This window comes from Halichoeres trimaculatus, unplaced genomic scaffold (assembly GCF_033239565.1).
Source record: "Halichoeres trimaculatus isolate MK-OKI-2021-1 unplaced genomic scaffold, fHalTri1.1 fHalTri1_scaffold_12, whole genome shotgun sequence".
NCBI lineage: Eukaryota > Metazoa > Chordata > Actinopteri > Labriformes > Labridae > Halichoeres > Halichoeres trimaculatus.
Window position 1 is genome coordinate 6,394,782 of NW_027437190.1, and position 19,366 is coordinate 6,414,147.

A 19,366-nucleotide genomic window follows, 5' to 3' on the forward strand; every position below is an offset into this window, starting at 1 on the left:
CTCAGAGTATTTAATAGAAGCCTTAGAGACTTACAGCCACAAAGTCTAGAAAACAGAGAGCCACAGTCGTGAGCTGCAGGGGGAACACATCAAAACTGGATTAGGAAATGCAATCAAGATGGATTAATTATGGATGGAGGGCTGTTCACTTCTGGCTCACTTTTTTGCTGTGCACTGTCTGCTCTCTGTGCAGGAAAGAAAGGACAAGCTGTCAACAGCCAGCAGAATCAAAGGATGGCAACTGAGAGAGCTGATGAAGACAACAGAGCCAGATCAGCTCACCCTTTTATTTTTAACACCATTTGAGCCATTATTTGACAACTCCCACTGCATCTTTCTTTAATGTTTGGAGACATCGTCAAACCACATTAGAACGGTAAATTAGATACGCAAGTACGTCTTTATTTCTCAGTTGAAGAACCCATCCATAGCTGAGCTTGAAATGGGAGGGCATGGTACTGGACTGTGCTGATTTCAACATAATGTTTCCAAGCTAATTTTAGCCGACTGCAAATGTTGATAAATCCTACAGTTTCCTACCAAGCTGAGGACACCACAATTTCTCTACCTCTCCGCACAGGGCTGAACTGATTTAGTCATATTATGTTGAGACAGTTGCCTTAACCAGCTCTTCTGCAGATGCTGAATTGGGTAGATAAAAAGAGCAATGTTAGTTTCCTGCTATTTCCATGCTCACTTCCTTCAGTGCAATAACTCACGCAGTTGTTTGTTCTGAATCCTGGTTGATTGCGATCTCACTGCAAACAAATACTTCAGGGTATGAGTGGAAGTGAACTGAGACTACCTCTTCTAAGAGAGCTCAACTTACTGGTTTAGTTCCACATCAGGAGGCTATTGTTGTGTTCACATCTCCAGACAAACCCAGGAGCCAACGAAAAGCACAACCCATAATTCAGAAAAACGTCTCCAAAAGGTTCAGGTGTGAGAGACCCCTTGTGCTCCATTTTTACTTCCCAAACTGTTTATTTGACTGGAAACAATGCATCACACTTTTCCTATGTGCACTGCACAACTCGATAGCTTTCTTGACTCAAAGCCATGAATTACATAAGTTGTCGTTTTGAGTGAAGCCTACTTGAATTAACTGAGTAGCTACAAAGGCTGGAGCTGCCAATTTCCCATTTCACACTGAAGTTCAGTAGGAGGCAGGAAATCAAGGGAACATAGATTGAACTGATTGAAGGTGATAAAGGAATGTCTGGCCTTGAGCGTGTACAGTGAACCAACGCCAACTCTGCCCATGTTATGAACTGCAATGTCAGACAGATTTCACCATTTCTTGCAATGTATCTTTTGAAGTCAAAAGGTAAGTCATTAAGCCGGTAAAGTGAGTTTTCCATCTTTAATTTCTCACTCGTGCCAGTATTACCTGATTGTACCTGGCATTAGCCTAACATCTGCTAACCGATAAGTCAAGGAGCAGGCGGCAGTAGCTCAGTCCCTGAGGGACTTTGTTTGGTAACTGTTGGTTCAAGTCCCCAGAGGGTCATTTGGTCAAGTTCCCACATGGACTGAGATTGGGTCTTGGGCTGAAAGCTGACACTTACTGTTAAACCCCCAACTGCTCAGTGGTGTACGTTCATTTGGACAAAAGCTTCTACTAAATGAAATTGGAAGTCGTCAAAGCTAAGCTATTTGTTATGGCTGAACTTGTTTGGACATGCCTTGGCAGCAGACATTCACCCCCTCCGACAGCAAAGCTCACAGCTGTGAGACACACTGCTGTGAGTTTAAAGAGTTTTTTGATCAATTTTAAAAACAAGTTTAATCGAAAACATTCACAGTTCTTTTTACTTGAGTAGTATGTTGTTAGTACTAAGTCAGAAGTACACAGAATGTATCAAGGACTTTGGATTACTTAATTTTAGTTGCTTTAGTACCACCTTATACTCTGGAGCGACTTATGTGTGAAATTATTAACACGTTATTACCGGTATATCATTTCACGTTTTTTTCACAATAAACCACAAGAGGGCGCTTTAGGCCTGTGTTGATAATTTCAACATTGGCGGTAACTTTTAAAAACAACTGAGAAGGGCTTAACAAAAATGGCACCGAAAAGAAAATCATATTCTGCAGATTACAAGCTGCAAGTAGTAAAATTTGCAGCCGAAAACGGTAATCAAGCAGCAAAAAGAAAGTTTGGAGTTAGCGAGAAACTTGTAAGGGACTGGCGAAAAGAGGAGGTTACTCTTACTGAAATGAAGAAAACAAAAAAAGCCAATCGCAGGCTACAAACTAGGTGGCCACAGCTAGAGGATCGAGTTCGTATATGGGTGCTTGAACGACGTGCTGCTGGGAGAGGCTTGTCAACAGTGCAGTTGCGTCTCCAAGCCCAAGTATTTGCCAAGGAGATGAATATGAATGACTTTGTAGGAGGACCTTCTTGGTGTTATCGCTTCATGCAGCGCAATCGTCTCTCTATCAGAGCAAGGACAACGATGTCCCAAAAACTGCAGCAGACTTCCAAGTCAAGGCCGACAGTTTCCGTGAGTTCACTGAGAAGCATGTAAGTGAGCACAACGTGACACCGGATCATATTATTAACATGGACAAGGTCCCCCTCACGTTTGACATTCCCATGGGCTGAAGTGTTGCAGAGAAAGGGCAAAAGAGTGTGAATATAGTAACAACTAGTCATGAGAAATCACACTTCACAGTGGTGCTGGCATGTTGTGGAGATGGATCAAAATTGCCACCAATGGTCATTTTCAAACAAAAAACTATGCCAAAAATCCAATCCTACTCAGTTGCAGTCACCGTGAATGAGAAAGGGTGGATGGATCAAGAAATGATGAACTTATGGCTTACAAAGTGCTACACTAAGCATCCGGATGGCTTCTTTAGAGCACGCAAAGCTCTGCTTGTGATGGATAGCATGCAAGGGCACATCACGCCACAGTTCAAAGAGAAATAAAAAAATTTCAGCTCCATACCTGCCATCATCCCTGGAGGCTTAACCAAAATACTCCAGCCACTTGATATCTCCTTTAATAGGAGCTTTAAGGTAGTCTTGTGTAACCTGTGGGAGCAGTGGATGATGGATGGAGAGCACAGCTTCACGGCAACCGGGAGAATGTGCCGTGCAACTTTCCTGGAAGTCAGTGGATTGATCGACAAAGCATGGGCTTCAATGACAACCGAAACCATTCTGTCAGGATTCAGAAAGGCTGGAATAATTGGAACTGCAACTGATGATGAGTCTGACGTAAGCAACGAGGAAGAGGAAGCGCCACATCTTCTACCTCCGGAGTTAGCGGAGTTGATGAAAAGTGACACCGAGGATGAAGATTTCATTGGATTTTAGTTACCGGGTATTTGGAGTGAGACGAATGGTTTTGGTTAACTTCTTAGCATGTTATTTATGCTATAGTTATCGGAATAACTCTTAATATGTTATGTTAACATACCAGGCATGTTCTCAGTTGTGTCATGTAACGTAAGCATACCGTTCAGCCTCTTGTTGCCTCTATTCTATTTTTATTTTTAATTGTTCGTCATTTAAATTTTAAATGACATGTCTGTTCTTGGTGTTGGATTTTATCAAATAAATTTCCCCAAAAAAATGCGACTTATACTCCAGTGCGACTTATATATGTTTTTTCCTTCTTTATTATGCATTTTATGGCTGGTGGGACTTGTACTCCGGGGCGACTTATAGTCCGGAAAATACGGTAAGTTGTGTTCACTAATTGGGTTTTACAGTGTGCCGGACAGCAAGTCTTGGTTGGTCCATTGAGCAGAATGTTGGTTTCAGTATATACAACATGTCTGTTATCACACAAATATAAGCTGTACATTTCATCTTGTCGGTGTCTCGGCTCTATTTTTCCTTTTGGTAGTAACAATGATATATGGCAACATGTATCAGCTTAAATATAATATAATATGCTCATAACCCCTGTAGCAAACTGAAGTGGGATTGGAAATGTTCAATCTGAGATGACACTAACCTGATGTGTCTTGAAGAAGTTATCGCAGAAGTATGCAGTGCTCAAGACTGCATCGACCACTACAGCAAAGGGTCGACTCAGAAATATAAACCAGGTTTTAGTTGCAGAAAAATAGTCAACTTCAAGAGCAATGCAGTCAAGAGGCATTAACAAAAAACCAAAACCAAAACACAAAACCGTCAGAAATGTCAGTCCAGTAAAGCAGTGGAGGAATGAGAAGTTCACAGTATGGTTACAGAAGATATAAATCAATCACACACAATCACATCAACAGAACCTCTAAGCAAAGACTGCAGCACTTTACTGAATCAAATTTCTCTTTTTAAAAGGAAAAACTCTGAACCACTCACAAATTAGCTGCTCTGACTGCTGTTTAGCTAAACTCTCCATGCACAGATGCCTCAATCTAAAAGCTTCCCAGCAGGTCAAAGGGCAGATTCACTCCATTTCATGGTGGGCTTTTAATGTAAAACAACTACTGAGAGTGTTTCTCTGTGCCAGAGGCGTCAGGAAACAGAACAGAAGCATCGAAATCAAAGTAGAAGCAGATAATACAGACTGGTTTGAGAATATAAGAGTGGGAGCTTTATTACTAAAGAACATCAAGATAAAGAACAAAAGAGCACATTTCTGTTTGGTATATGTCATACTGTAACAATTAACCTTTTCTCTGACTGGTGATCTACTGATTTAAACACATCTCATTTTCTCCTGGTATAATCTTCATCTGACTTTTCTCCAGCATGTTCACTTCATGTTCTGTCCAGTGCCCATCTTTAGTATCATCCCCCATCATTTTTAGATACCGTTTGTAAAATATCAAAAAGGATTACAACACCTCTTCAAGCTTGTGGGGATTGAGCTTGTTTTAAGGTTGCATTAGATGTGTTTTAACCCCTTACTGTCTGAATTAGTTCATAATTATCAAAATAGATTTATGTTTTTGCATTCTTACAGATGTTAAATTAAGTGGAGATTGTAAATTTGAATATAGTAAACACAATAGTTATAACTAAGTTAGATTATAAAAATAGACATGAGAAGTAGAGATAGACCGATATAGATTTTTCCGGGCCAATACCGATGCTGATTATTTGTAGTCAAGGAGGCCAACAACTGATATTTGAAGCCGATATCAATTTGCAGTCAAAGTGGTGTCAAAATTTTGAACAATACAAACTCCAACATTTGACTTCATTCCAATACCTTTAAGCATGAGTTTATTAAATAGCTTCCAGGCTCAGCAGCATGTTTTACAGAGTTAAATTAAAACTTAAAAAAATAAATAGCTAAAGTTTTCCACAGTAAATAAAGGTTTCCAAAATTTCAATGTAACTGCAATAACTGTAAGAACTGCACTGCTGATTGGCTGTTTCCAAAGCCATGGCTCTGCTTGAAACCAATCAGATGGTACTATGGGTGGGACAGTGCTGGGGACTCAGTAGTGACTGCAGACAGCAGAGCGGCTGCATCAGAGCAACACAGAACAACACAGTTTTAAATTTTCCAATTTAAAATTTGTTTCTTAACAGCCGTCGGATCAAAAAAAAAAAGGCAGATGCCGATATGCTTCAAAATGCCAGCTGATGGTTGGCCCGGCCCATAATCAGTCTGTCCCTAACGAGAAGTTCATCCCCTCACCAGTATATTGTGACATAGTGGATCTGATACGATCTTTGGTTTGTGTAGAATATGAATCAATGGGTAATAATGAGATACAAAGGTTATTTCAGCTGCATCAAGACCTGACAGGGTGTGTCGCAAATTTGGGACAGCAGGTATCAAGGGGTTAACCCAGTACATTCAAAGGTTTGTTAAATCACATCATATCTAAACATTGCGCTTCATTCACTAATAAATGCACTATTAATGGAAATGTTCTTACTCTGCGCACAAGTTCTGTGTTTACACAAAATTAACACCAGATTCATGACACGTACACACCAGCCCATTTACATCTCACCACTGTGCAAATGGAAGTGAATCAGAATCATTCTAAATTGACAGCATACTACCTAAACCCAACTCATCCATATAAGAACATGTGTTCAGCACCTTAGGAGGAGGCGCCACAGACCTCGGCATCCAAAACATAAACCACACAGATTGAAACAGTTGCAGGATATTTTTGTGAACAAATAAGAGTGAGTGATCAGTGAAGCTATCGGCCGGCCGATATGTCGGGCCGATATTTGGACATTTGTCTCTATCGTCCATCGGCCGTATTTTCTTTTAAAAAGCCGATTTTTGATCCGTTGTATAAAATGATGCAATTTTTGATCAGGCACAAAAAAGATGAGCACCTCAAACCTGTGGAACCACTTGGATACATTACATTCGTTTGTTGAAATTATATTAATAAGTTAAAATTTCTTTTTTGACATTTTAAGAAGACTGTGAATGTTTACTACTGCTTGTTACATTGTGTGTTTACTCAGACAAAATATTTTATTGTTTTGAAAGCTGAATAAATGTTCAGAGGACTGGACACGACTTGTTGTAATAGATTTCTTTTAGTTGCTCAGAAATTGCTGCGTTTCACAAAAATGTGATAAATATATATTTATTTAGCAATCGGCCTGAATATCAAATTGGAAAAATCGGCTATGCATATCGGCATCGGCTGCCCAAATTTGGAAAGCATCGGCATCAGCATCAGCCCCCCAAAAACCCATATCGGTCAACCTCTATTAGAGACACTGTGTTTACCATACCCAGGGATTTAATTAACATCAAAAGTGTGACATTTTAAAATGAACATTGTGATATTTTGAATTGTAAAACTAAGCATTTAATTTAAGATTCAAAAAAATATGAATGTGCATCAGTTTCATGGTTATCTCATACATTTTATCAGTTCACAGTTTTTATTTTTAAATTCTATTAAAGAGTTTTTTTCTTTGGCTGATAGTTTAAATATGTCATGATTTTGGTTAAAAGTGTGTTTACATTTTCTGAGAGAGTTGGTGGTCATTATTTGTGCGTACGCATGGTCTGAGGAGTTTCTACATTTGGTCGCAGAGTAAGAAAAATTTCAAGTATGAAAATATCGATGAATCACAGATTTCTGCATCAAACGTTGGCACACACGATTATGGCAAAAATCTATTTGTAAATGAGGCCCAATGTTCCAGATTGATAAAACCTAAAAGGAAAAAGTAACAATGGATGTCTAAAGGGTTTTCTTGGTCTGGCGATACTCATGTCCTGTATTTGGAGGACAAATGGTACCAGAACGTCTTTGGTTGACAGCTTAACTTTATGGGTGAAAAATTAAAAACTCAGAGAGGAAAATTATGGAATTAGAAAGTTTAAAGTGTCAAGCAGCATTAAGATATACAGCACAAATTGGGAGAAAGTAGTAGGTCATTACTTATGCCTTAAACCCCCTCTTCACCCACCATGGTTTCTGCGTTAATCCCTCAGCTCTGCACACTGTTCCCCTGTGGTAATGTGTCATTTCTCAGAATTTATTAGCAGCTCGAGTGGATTCCTATCAATTAGTACTTCATAGAAACTTCTGACTGTGAGTCCCAGTGTTCTTTCTGCTGTCAGTACATCAGCATTTAAAGTGTTCGTTTCTCTGCTTGTTTGGTCCATCACTTCTACTAAAGGGTGGCACTTGCTCTCACCCACAACACACTGAGTAACATATTTATTCAGATAAATTAGGAAGGCTTTTACCACGGAGCCAGGAGCAGAAAGCCCAGACCTTGATTCATTAGTTAAAAAGCACCCTAATAAATTCCCCACTTTTAATGTTTCACAGAGCTATTAAAGGCGTACGGAGGCTCGCACAGCCCTGTTTCCCATTACAGCTTTCAATAAATGACAATCGGCACTCAGTGTAAACGGGATGAGGAGGAGAGGAGGAGGAGGAGGGCGTCAGGAAGGCTTTGAAAAGCAGGCTGAAAAGTCTAATAGCACGTAAAGACTTATTAGGCATTGTGTGCCTGCGCTTCAGAGGAGTGAGGCACTTTGTTCCACAGTTGCCCAGGCTTCAGTTAATGAATAGAGCCACAGCCTGACTGAGGCTAATTCACATCGCTCAGCACAAGACAGAGGTTCCATATCAATCTATATCGGTTACACAGTGACTTCCACAGATGAAGGAAAAACTGCTGGCAAGGGACAAAAAAGACAGATATGTGTGTTTTTTTTTCTGGTGACCAAAGACAGAGATAGAGAGAATTTATTTCAGCTGTTCAGAGTGCTTAGGATTTTTGTCTTTTTAGGCAAGGACAGAAATTTAGTTGCTGCTGAATGTCTGATAGGCAACATCAGAGAAGTATTAACTCTGTCGAATCAAATCCTTCCTCTGTGATGTTCAGTCATTTACTCAGTCCTTTGTTTTCCTTCCCAGCCTTTCCAGGAAATTAGCTCCCCAGAGATATTTGTAAATCCCTCCTCTGTCCCAAATAATCCCAATTAATGGGAAACCAAGCTAAATCCAAACAGTAAATCTGATCCTTATACTAGTTTAGATGAGGCATTGTCTAATTATACCAACTGTTTTTATCCATATCTGTTTGGTGTTTTTATAATCAGTATAAGATTGGCATCTATAATTAATGGTTGACACCGTGTGTCGTTGCTCTCCAGCTCTCACGTCTGATCACCTGCAGCACCTGAACTCGCTCTGCAGGTGATCAGAGAGAGTGTGATCCTTTGGTACATCCTTCTTGTTAATGCAAAGATGAAAGAAAGAGGTCTCATGTCAATTGTGAACCTCCTCATTCTGCTGTTTAGTACTTGTGCGCAGCTGGAAGCTGCTGCAACTGATGAGGCCTAAAACTTCATATCAGAAACAAATATGTGACATCAAAAAAACTACGTCCATGTATTACACACAGGGGTGCAAATTCACCTAAGGTTAAAAAAGGTTACACACCCCAAAAGAATAGTAAAAACATATACATAAATTAATTAACGCTTCCCACTATGGATTGATCTTTTACAAATTTGATCCTTTTATTAACTTTTAACTATGTTCTGTATTGTTAGGGGTGAGAATTGGTAAGAACCTCACGATACGATATCACAATATCACAATATCACAATATTGTGATATACTGCAATATTCTACCCAGTTAACTATTTGATTGAAAACAGCTTTTCTATTTTATTGTGTTTGAAATAATGAAAGTCAGATGCAGTGTTTCATAAAAAAACATAACTTTAAAATATAAAGTGCATAAAGTTTGTCACATAAACTACTATTACATTAAACTAATGTTGGAAAAAAATGACTGGGTGAAAGACATGGTCAGTTGGTGAAACTGATAAATGTCACTTGGTGTAAACAATGTTACTCATAAAAAATCTAACATTGCACAAAACATGACTATGATTATTATTTTATCAGTCTACCAAACTGTAAAAATTTAACTCAAAATAGTTTTAAACAAACTTGACCCAAGAATAGAGAGAAAACATTGATGTTTACGGCATCAAAACCCACATCACCAAGTTTAGGAATAAAATACTTTAAATATATTTATTATACAGTTTATGGGCAAAGTACAGTGGAATAGCTCTTTGAGGCCATCTACTGCAGTGGAGGTACGGAAGACATATTGTACTTCCAACTCAGGAAAAATGTGAATTTTTATTAGCACAAAAATATCCATATTAAGAGTTGAAATACTAATATTTTATCACAGGTTAAGGTGTTGCAATATATTGCTGTATATATATTTTTTCCACTTCTATGTATTGTGTTTAATAACTTTCTATGTAGAGCACTTTGAATTGCAATTGTGTATGAAATGTGCTATAAAAATAAAACTGCCTTTCCTTAAGCTATATGAACATGATTACCAAACCATCAGTGTCAGTTTTGGGAGGGGCGGGACAGATGTACCCCCTTAATTTTTGACAGGGGTCATTTTAGCCCCCCTCACACAAAGGCATGTGTAGGCCATGTAACCCCAATTATTTTAAAATTCCCACACTCCTGAACGCACCATCTGCATGCTGCCAAGTTGCAGACACAGCAGACCTCTGCAAGGCTAAAAGAACAGGACATGCTGCGGTTGTAGATTTGCAATGCCAGTCTTCAAGAGAACTCAGATTGGGTGTCTTGTCGTTTTATAAAACATGAAATAGACCTATGTCACATAATGTTGGTGCATTTATAAGTCTTACCTATAGTGAAACCAGTTGTAGTCATCATTGGTCCAAGCACTTCTCAAACGTCACTTTGGTAAAAGGTATTATTCCCCAACTCTTAAAAACAAACTGATGCCGTAATGAAATAAAGGAAGAGTTTAATTGGCTAACAGCAGCATGACCAGTGCTGTTTAACCAACAGGGACGCACACATTATTAAAACAAAACAAAACAACATCAAAAAAGAAAAAAAGAAGCTTGTGCATCAGCCAAACAAGCTTAGAAAATATAGTACCACAATGTGAATTAGATTCATGACAACTGAGAAATGACCTATTTTTGATCCCAAACAGCAAATTTCACCGAAAGGCGACAAGTTTGCACCCCTGTATACAGTGTACGCTCTAAATATTACTTTTTACCAGATAGATAGATAGATATGTTTTTTTCAGGGCCAATACCGATTATCAGTAGTCAAGGAAGCCAATAACCGATACTTGGGGCGATTTTAAGTTTGCGGTAAAAGCAAAAATACTTGCGTCAAAATTTGGGATAATACAAACTCCAACATTAAACTTTATTTAAACCCCTTTAAGCATATGTTTATTAAACAGCTCCCAGGCTCAGCAGCATATCTTAATAAATTAAATGAGACTTGAAAAAATAGAAAGCTTCCTAAAATTTTTTATAGTAAGTCAAGTTGTTAAAAAATGGCTCTGCGTGTGACCAATCAGATGCTGTGGGTGGGACAATGCTAGAGACAGTAGTGACTGCAGACAGAGAGGCCCAAATAACAAAGTCTGAAATGTAATTTCTTATCAGCCGGATTAAAAAAAAAGGCCAATGCTGATATGCCTCAAAATGCTAAATATCAGAGCTGTTAATAGGTCTATCCCTGCTTTTGACAGCACATGACAGCGCAAAACCACTTTTCAAGCTGCCCTTTTATCCTGAGGCTGTGATGTCATCACTGGTTAATAGACCAGACATCAGGAAGTGTACCTCACAGAGGCCTGGATCACACCCTGTCTGATGGTGAATCTTGGTCTACAGTGGCATTTGCATCTATAGAAGGGAGGAGCTTTGACCATGTTCCAGCTGACAGCATTAGATCAGGTTTTTGCACCAGAGTCTCAGACAGGAGCAGTTAACACTTCTAACTTCACACGGGAGGTGGAGCAGGAAAATAAGTGAGCTGTTTTTAAAGCGAGCTGGACAAATCAAAGCATGGACTACTCTGAAGATGAAAGGGAATCCAGCCACTCATCAGAACTGGCTGTTTAATTCCCACCTCGCTTCAGGTAAAAAAGGAGCCTTCACTTCATACATTAGATCACAAACATGTCAGTCAACACAGTGTCCACAGAAATCATTGTAAACAACTTTGAGGAGCTTTGAAATCGTGACAAACAAGTGTGGATGTCCATCAAATCAGAACAAAGACTCAACAGCATCAGACCAGTGTTAGGGTAATAAAAGCAGCCATTATGTAGCAAACAAAGTATTTCTGTGACTTCAACCAAAACACTTGGTACCACCCATACACACAGGAGCTCTTTTCTTCCTCCGGCCACCTCTGTGGCCACAATGAATTTCACAAATATCGTAAAATGTTTTTGTGATCCTTTTTTATAAGTACAGGCAACCAGGGTCAGAATACTTTATTGATCCTCAGGAGGAAATTTCATTTCAGTTACATCCCTTTCAAGACATATAAGAAAACAAACATGGGGAAACACAGAAATGGGATGAACCTAGGAGCTGCTAGCGTGTCCAGCGCCCCTTTGTAATACATATGAAAAAGCAACATTGAGAGAAGAGAGGGGGGAAAAAAGTCAATTCCATACTATCCCTAACAGGGGACGTAGTTTGTGATCAAGAAAAAAACACCTCAGCATATAAACACATGATAACAACAACAAAAACTCGAAGACTGGCACAAATGTCACTGCTCAGCCACGGAAGGGCGCACACGCAGCCTTACCTGGGCACGTTCGCATCAACCCTCTGCAGCTGAACTGTAACGGAGCCAAAGAAGGCGTTGAGTCCAAGGTTGCGTGTGTGCCATGTGACTTCATGTGTGTATGTGTAAGCCCATGGGCTTCATCCCCACCCAGATTCAACAATGTCTGCCGTCTGATGATGAAAAGGCCACGGCTAATGCCATTGAGGTGACCTCAAAGAGTTCTGATCCAGAGACAAGTTCACAGGAGGAAGGTGGGGGATGGGAGGGGGTAGAGCATCTGTCTACATACCATCCAGGAGTTTAATAATGGTTGAATTAAAATAGGAAATGGGTGAAGTATTATCTCAAATTTTGTTTTTCACTGATGGGAAATACTGAAATTTTTCACAACATTGATCATTGTTGATATACACCATGAATGTTGCATTTTTGAAAGGACAAGGGCTCTTCTTGGATGTAACCAGCGGTAAAAACCTTTTATAAAAGAAACTAAAATCCATTACCTAGTCTACCATTCAATGGGATTTCATTCAGGCTTTTTCTATTTGCACATCCCTTTAGCTCAGGAATAAACTTGTGAGGAACCTCATCACCAATTTAGAGCAACCCAATGGTAACAACCACTGCACCATACCAGGCAGCCACTAGGAATGCACTTAAAACCCCCACCCCCCTGGAAAATTTGGCAGAGAACACAGAGGGGGAAGGAGAGCTGAGCTCTTCTCTCTGAACACCCTCATTGTCTGATCTGTTCCATGACATCCTGCAAGAGAGTGCCCCAAATAAAAGCAGAGGTTCCTCTACCATTATCTTGCCGACCCATTGCGTATACAAACACATGAGCACATACACATGCACACACTGTGAAGCAGACGGAGGGTCAGGGAAAAAAATGTCACAACCACCAAAAGAGATGCAGTAAAAAAAACCTTACTTTTTTTAAATGCCTACAGGGCCATCTCTGTGAAGCTGCAATTAATATCAATTTATGCAATTGCAATGTCTTGATTTTAGAGAGGTTAGTACACAATCATTACCATTTATCTTAATTGGTATAAAAAAAAAATTCAGTGATAAGGTTTTCAGCCTTGTTTTCCTCATTTTCAGTTTTGGCCAAGGCTTTACATTTTAGTACAAAGAGTTAAAAACTCTAGTTCCTGGAGTGTCCACTTGAGGTTGGCCGCAGAGAGGACATGCACGTCCATTCAAAAAAGCTGATCTTTGTGGCAACAATAAACATGTTTACAGCCTGCATGAAAATTCAGTTATGTTCTGATTAGCTTATTTCTTTATCAACACTGTTTCTCAAACTTCTTTTATTTTAACAAACTAAATTTAAGAGTTTTGGATTATTTTAGGCATGGCTAAAGGTGTCTGGCTTTTTACATAACGGTTTTGGGATGAAACTCAAAAGTATTGTTGCATTTCGGCCTAGCAATTACACGGAAACAGCGTTTTAGCTGACCTTAAACGCAAACTTTTGAAAACGGCCTCCAGAGTGGACTTGTTTTAAAACAATGCCACCACCATTGCCGTGTAAACAGCAAGGCAGTGTTTTCATTGGAATTGTTGACGTCACCAGATGATTGGCTCAACTCCACTTCAGTGGAGATCTACCAAAAGCTGCTTCTGGACAAGACAGTTATTGCGCCAACTACAGGCCTGGCATACTTACTACAGCGTGTTCAGTCCCTCAGCATTTCAGTTTTTTTTTCCACTGCGTTTTTAGATGAAATGTTGTTGTGTAAGCTTCATAACTCTGCCTCCAAAACTAATGCATTATGCCACAGAGACTACATCCATGTATTATACTCACTATGAGCTTTAAAGTTTGTTCTTAAGGAAAAAAAATGCAATGAATGCAACAAAAGAAAGAAACATATGAACAAAGACGACAGCTGTTCATTCATAGTTGGTGCTATTTGACCCTTTTGTTGGACAGAGTCCCGTGCCTAATGGAAAGATTAATTGTCAAATCTTCAAAGAACCCCCTGATGAGGATTGAAGTTGACAGGCATCGAAGAGATCTCAGCACTCACACACACAAACACAAACACACACACACACACAGACACCTGAGCCAGTATCACAAACTGTGACAAGAGCTACAGTGTAGATGTGATTAAACCATCCGTTCATCAATTTGTCACAGCAAGCGACACACACACTCTTCCCCCCACAAACAGCCAAACACACTCTCGCTCTATTACACACACACACACAAACACAAAGAAGCTGGTCCTTGTTTATTATGATGTCCATTAGCATGAGTGACAGGAAGGTTAAGAGAGGTGAGCAGTTACACCAGTCTCTTGAAGTGTGACAAAATGCTGGTGAGGTTTAGGGGTTTGCTAGTTTAGGTTCTTCATCAACAAAGGCTGCACCGAGGGAAGAGCAGCTGACCTTTTGCACTGTTGCATCTTCACTAGTGAGGCAGTAATGATGGATCACAGAGCCCACTTGGGCAGACAGGATGGGATCCAAGCCTTCAGAGACAATGATGTGTTTGGAGGATTCTCCGGCCTCCTGCCAGACCTCTTCCCTGAGGGTCTGTGCAGACTGAGCTCCTGCTTTTACAGCCAGATGCCCTCTCATACGGCCCATCCATGCCCGGGTAAAGACCGCCAGAGGCTGGAGAGTGTGTGTGAGCATCAGCATGACTGTGGGTTTGTCAGTCAAAGTGTCAGTCAGACTGACGGGTCATTGTGTCTGCTGACAGCCGGCTGAGAGCTACAGCACTTCCATTAAGAAGGAACATCACTCACTGGCCATTACAGCTGCAGTCCTCTCCTGTTCGCTGAGATGGAGGATAACAGGGACCAAATACACACCGGGGCATACGCCACTCTCTTGGCAGCTGAACAGACGAGCAGGCCGGTTCTGGTGCTCGTACGGATTTACTTCAAAATGAGACGATAGGATGCAGAGCTGGTAAAGTCATAGCTGTGGTTTGAGTCCTTCAGCGTGTGTTTCAGTCAAACAGCAACCATCTCCCTGAAACTCTTCGGGTTAAAGCTCACCCACTGAAATCATCACCCATCATGAGTGATGGGTGGCACAGGAGGTGTTTTGTTAAATTTGAGACCTCATTGCCATGACTGCACAATAATTTTCAGAGGTTAAGCCTCATTAGCATGATTGTCCATGGAAAGCTTAAACTGAATTTAAATGGATTCAGGCGAACAGTGAACCTATCATGAGTGGAGGAGCTTAGGCAACAACAGCAGGTGAAGCTGCCAGTGTAAATGGGTTCTTTAAGACATCACTGCCTTTGCCGTCACCTTTAACACAGTGTAAAGAGTCTATCATACTGATTCTGCTGACCCCTTTAGATTGAATCAGAGCTACCTTGTAGGATGAAGACTGCATTTCCCATGAGCTCCGCAACTGTTCCTCTTGTCAAATTGACCATTTGTTGTGGAAGCAAAGGAAATCAGTTAAACCTTTGAACATCACTATTCCTTCTTAAAAAGGCTGTGAGGAGTTTAAAAGTGATCTTAACAAGTCTCCCTTCCAGAATATATGCTTGATTGTAATCCACACTTTAAAAAGAGATTAGCAGCACCAATATATGTTCTTTTGAATACTACTTTATAGCTTCCTAGCTTTGTAGCTTCCTGATTGGGTCAAGCAGGACTGGATTGATTTACAGCATGGCAAAGCCCGTATGACAACACGACGCCAGCTGATGAAGTTTAGTAGTGAGAAGAGAGATCTGTGTTTTTCTCTGCTGAAAACAATTTCTGTGATTAATTTTGTAGTGATGGTGGACACCGGTGTCTAACTGTCAGACAGAAAAAGGACAGAAGAGCAGAAGAAAGAGAAACAGGAGAGTGATAGAGCACGAGCTACAGGCTAACACAGGAGCTAAACTGTTTGTGCTAATGACCATTTCCACCCACAGTCAGCAGTTATTCTGCAGTGGTCTGTTCAAACTTGAGAGTCTATCAATAAAATGAAGTGTGAGGTTACGTTAGCTCTGCTTGGTAAATGACTGGCAGGACATAACCAGGATTCACTAACGTTACATATTACAGACATGTCTTCGAGCTCCAGGCTGCCAGCTGCCCTAGATATAGACAGCTACTAAACTGCTGTATGAACCGACAGTTTGCTTGTTGTCCTGTTAGCCTATGGATAGCACTGAGCTGCTAGCGCTACATTTAGCCGGCTCCTGACGTACGGTACAAACTTATGTTCGTTTGATGTCAAGTTTCAAACAACAGCGCGACATAACTGTACTGATACCCTAACCCGTCACATTGTATCTAGTAAAAAGTTGTTTTGAACAAAGAAAATGTGTTCCTAACCAAACACACGCCTGGTTAAAAGTCACATCTTCATGACAGTGTGTGTGAGACTCGGTCCAGAAGGTGGCGAGGCAGTCCAATTAAAACAGATCATCCTCATAAATCTTTAAGAAAAAATTTATCAGGATGCAGACTGATGAGATTAGGTGTTGATTTGTTGCTACATTAAATTTTTAACTGTCTCTGACTACATTTTGTAAACTCTGGTTATCTCTATTTATTAGAACATGTACTAGTTTAACCCATCCCCCACCCTCAAAAAGCTGTGAAGTGTTACCGTGCCAACATAAACACTTATTTTAAGACTCTCTGCTGTCTGTCTGGTACCCTGCAATAGCTTTACATAATTAACAAGTCAGAAAAATGGTGTTTGAGGCCATTTTTGCTAAACCTGCCATGAAAACAAAAATGATATCAGAAAAAATTATCTTAGAAAAAAAATATATTCTGCTTTAAAACTTGCTTCTCATTGACTGACTTACCAGCAGAGATTGAAAAAGAGACACTTCAGGTAAAGTGGCAGATATATTGTCTTAGCTTTTTAATGTAAAACTGACCTGAACATAGGGGCTAAGCTTCAAGCAATAACCATCCCTGTGCCTGATAGTAGTATTTTACTCAAAAGGTCATGGTGAAGCATTAGTGTGACTGTGAGAAAATTAATTAGAAACTCATCAAAGTGTTTTGAGTCTGAACATCCATCAAGAAAACTAGACATGAAAAAAGGAGGGAAGCGTGGGGTCAACAGCTCTTGTCATTTTGATTTCTTGGCAATGACAAGGGTCATTGTTAAAAAGGTAAAGGTCATGTTTTGCCATCTCGCTCCTCTGGTGAACTATTTCTTTTCTCTATTCTGTCTAGAGAATATTTAAGTAGAAACACTGTGCAAAGAGCAATGCTGAAGAAGCATGGCATTAGGAAGAGCTGCCAGCTGAAGCACAGCTCCTTTTTAAGCTATGACGAACTTCAGTAATCCTGATAAAAAGCACAAAAAGTAAAATAAAAAAAGTTTTGATCATTTAAGGGACTGTTTAGTTATTTTAAAGTAGAGTTTTAAGAGGTACTTATGAACAGTAAGAATAAAAAGCTGTGGAAGTTTCATCAACAAAACAAAGCACCTGTTTCAAGACAAAGTTAGTGAGGCTCCGTCCAAATCCAAAACATCCTCCTACAAACAGGCAGTCAATCATTTGTTCCAGACGAACAAAAACAGGACATCAAAAACAACTTTCTGCGTTTCCACAGGGAGGTGATGATTGGCAACACTGCAGGTGCAAAACCCAGCTCCAGTTTGTCTCTTGTTTTCACACTTCTCTTCCTCCCTACCTGCAGTTACTTCCCGCAGACTTTGGCGTCGGTGTAAAGAAGCTTCTTTAGGACATGAATATATGAAGCAGGATGTGAATAGGGGATTTCAGCTTGATGCAAGCTGACATCCAGAGTGTATACAGCCACAGTTAAAATAAAACTGCTTCTTCCAGAAGTATGACAACTTCAGAGTCTTCTTTGTTTTGACCAACCTGTCCTGACTTCAGGAATGTCACTGTCACTTCACAACCACACTGTGGCCTAACCCTGGTGTTCAAACACACACGTATACACACACTCAGACTACTGACACACACAAACAAACAGTGAGGTACAGAGCGGCTCCTACCTCATCCAGCTCAGAGATGTAGACAGGTTTCTCTTCAAAGCCGATAGGCATGGGTTCATTGGGCGGGATCTCCACCTCTTCAAACATCTTAGTGTTGTCTCTGCGGATTCCCTCGGGAAGCAGCATCTGAATGTCACACAGACGAGGAAAAGAAGAAAACACAGACCTCAGACATGACCTCAAAGACTCAGCGACAACAACCCTGGGCTTCAAAACACACTTAAAAACTTGGAGGTGTCCCCAAAGTCAACAAAAAAACATTCATCTGTCTTTTTACCAAAATGTTTAATAGTTCCTTCAAAAAACACGTCTGTGGACTCATTTGGATTATTAACCATTTACTTATTGGAACAGTTTTGGGATCTGCTCATCAAACAGACTTCATGTTTTAAACAAAGTAAGATCTTTTCTATGCAGTAGTCTGCTGGAGAGCAGGGAGCACAGAGTGGGACAGAAGGAGACTGAACAGACTGGTCAGGAGGGCCAGTTCTGTTCTGGACTGCTCCTTAGACTCCCTGGAGGAGGTGGGTGAGGGGAGGATGCTGGCAAAGCTTGCCTCCATTACGGAAAATCCCCCCTGCCCACTACATGAGACTGTGGGGGCCTTAAGTAGCTCCTCCAGCAACAGACTGAGACTCCCACCCTGCAGGACAGAGCACTAGCACAGGTCATTTCTCCCATCTGCAATAAGACTTTACAACACAGCATAACAAACCTCAACTCACACCTTACGCCGCCCAGCATTCAAAAATACGTTGTACGTCATCTGAGTACTTATAGTCATTGTTCAGTGTTGATCCCTGTGCTTATTTTGTTTTTATGTAGTTGGTAGTGCTGTCAGGCAATTAAAAAATCAGAATAATTACAGGATTTGTAATCGATTAATCTAATTAATCACATTTTAATCTCATATCTGTTTAAGGTCCCCAAATAAAGAATTTGAATTTTAGGACATTACAAAGTTGTAGTGCATGACTAATCAAATGAATAAAGAGAAAAAAAGATTTGCAAATCCCCCTTTTCTTTCAATTGGCCAATATTAAAATGTCATTGATGTTGTTTAACCGTTTACTATGTTTGTAGGAGTACATTATGTTTTTCAGCTGGGGGAGGCGGGGTCTGGCGGAACTTGTCAATTAAAATCCTGCGCGTAAACTACTGTGGGTGAGAGTAGTGCGCTCTTTGGATGAGAGCTCAGCATGGATATGAGGAGAAGATGTGAGATGACAGAGGCATAGAGAGACGCTGAGAGTCAGAAAAGTTCAGGCAGCTCACGCTCCAATTGAGGATGTGTTGCTGTAGTTCAGAGAGAAAGAGCGGCACAATCGTGAGAAAAGACGAAGGAGAT

The 19,366-nt window shown here is 40.3% G+C and overlaps 1 protein-coding gene across 1 annotated transcript in view; it reads right to left on the bottom strand.

The window, feature by feature from the left end:
• ascc3 (activating signal cointegrator 1 complex subunit 3) overlaps nt 1–19,366 on the bottom strand; it is a 211,888-nt gene that overhangs the window by 149,899 nt on the left and 42,623 nt on the right. Inside the window, exon 8 of the mRNA XM_074683393.1 lies at nt 18,019–18,144. Coding sequence (XP_074539494.1) covers nt 18,019–18,144 — 126 coding nt within the window. The remainder of the gene's footprint in view (nt 1–18,018; nt 18,145–19,366) is intronic.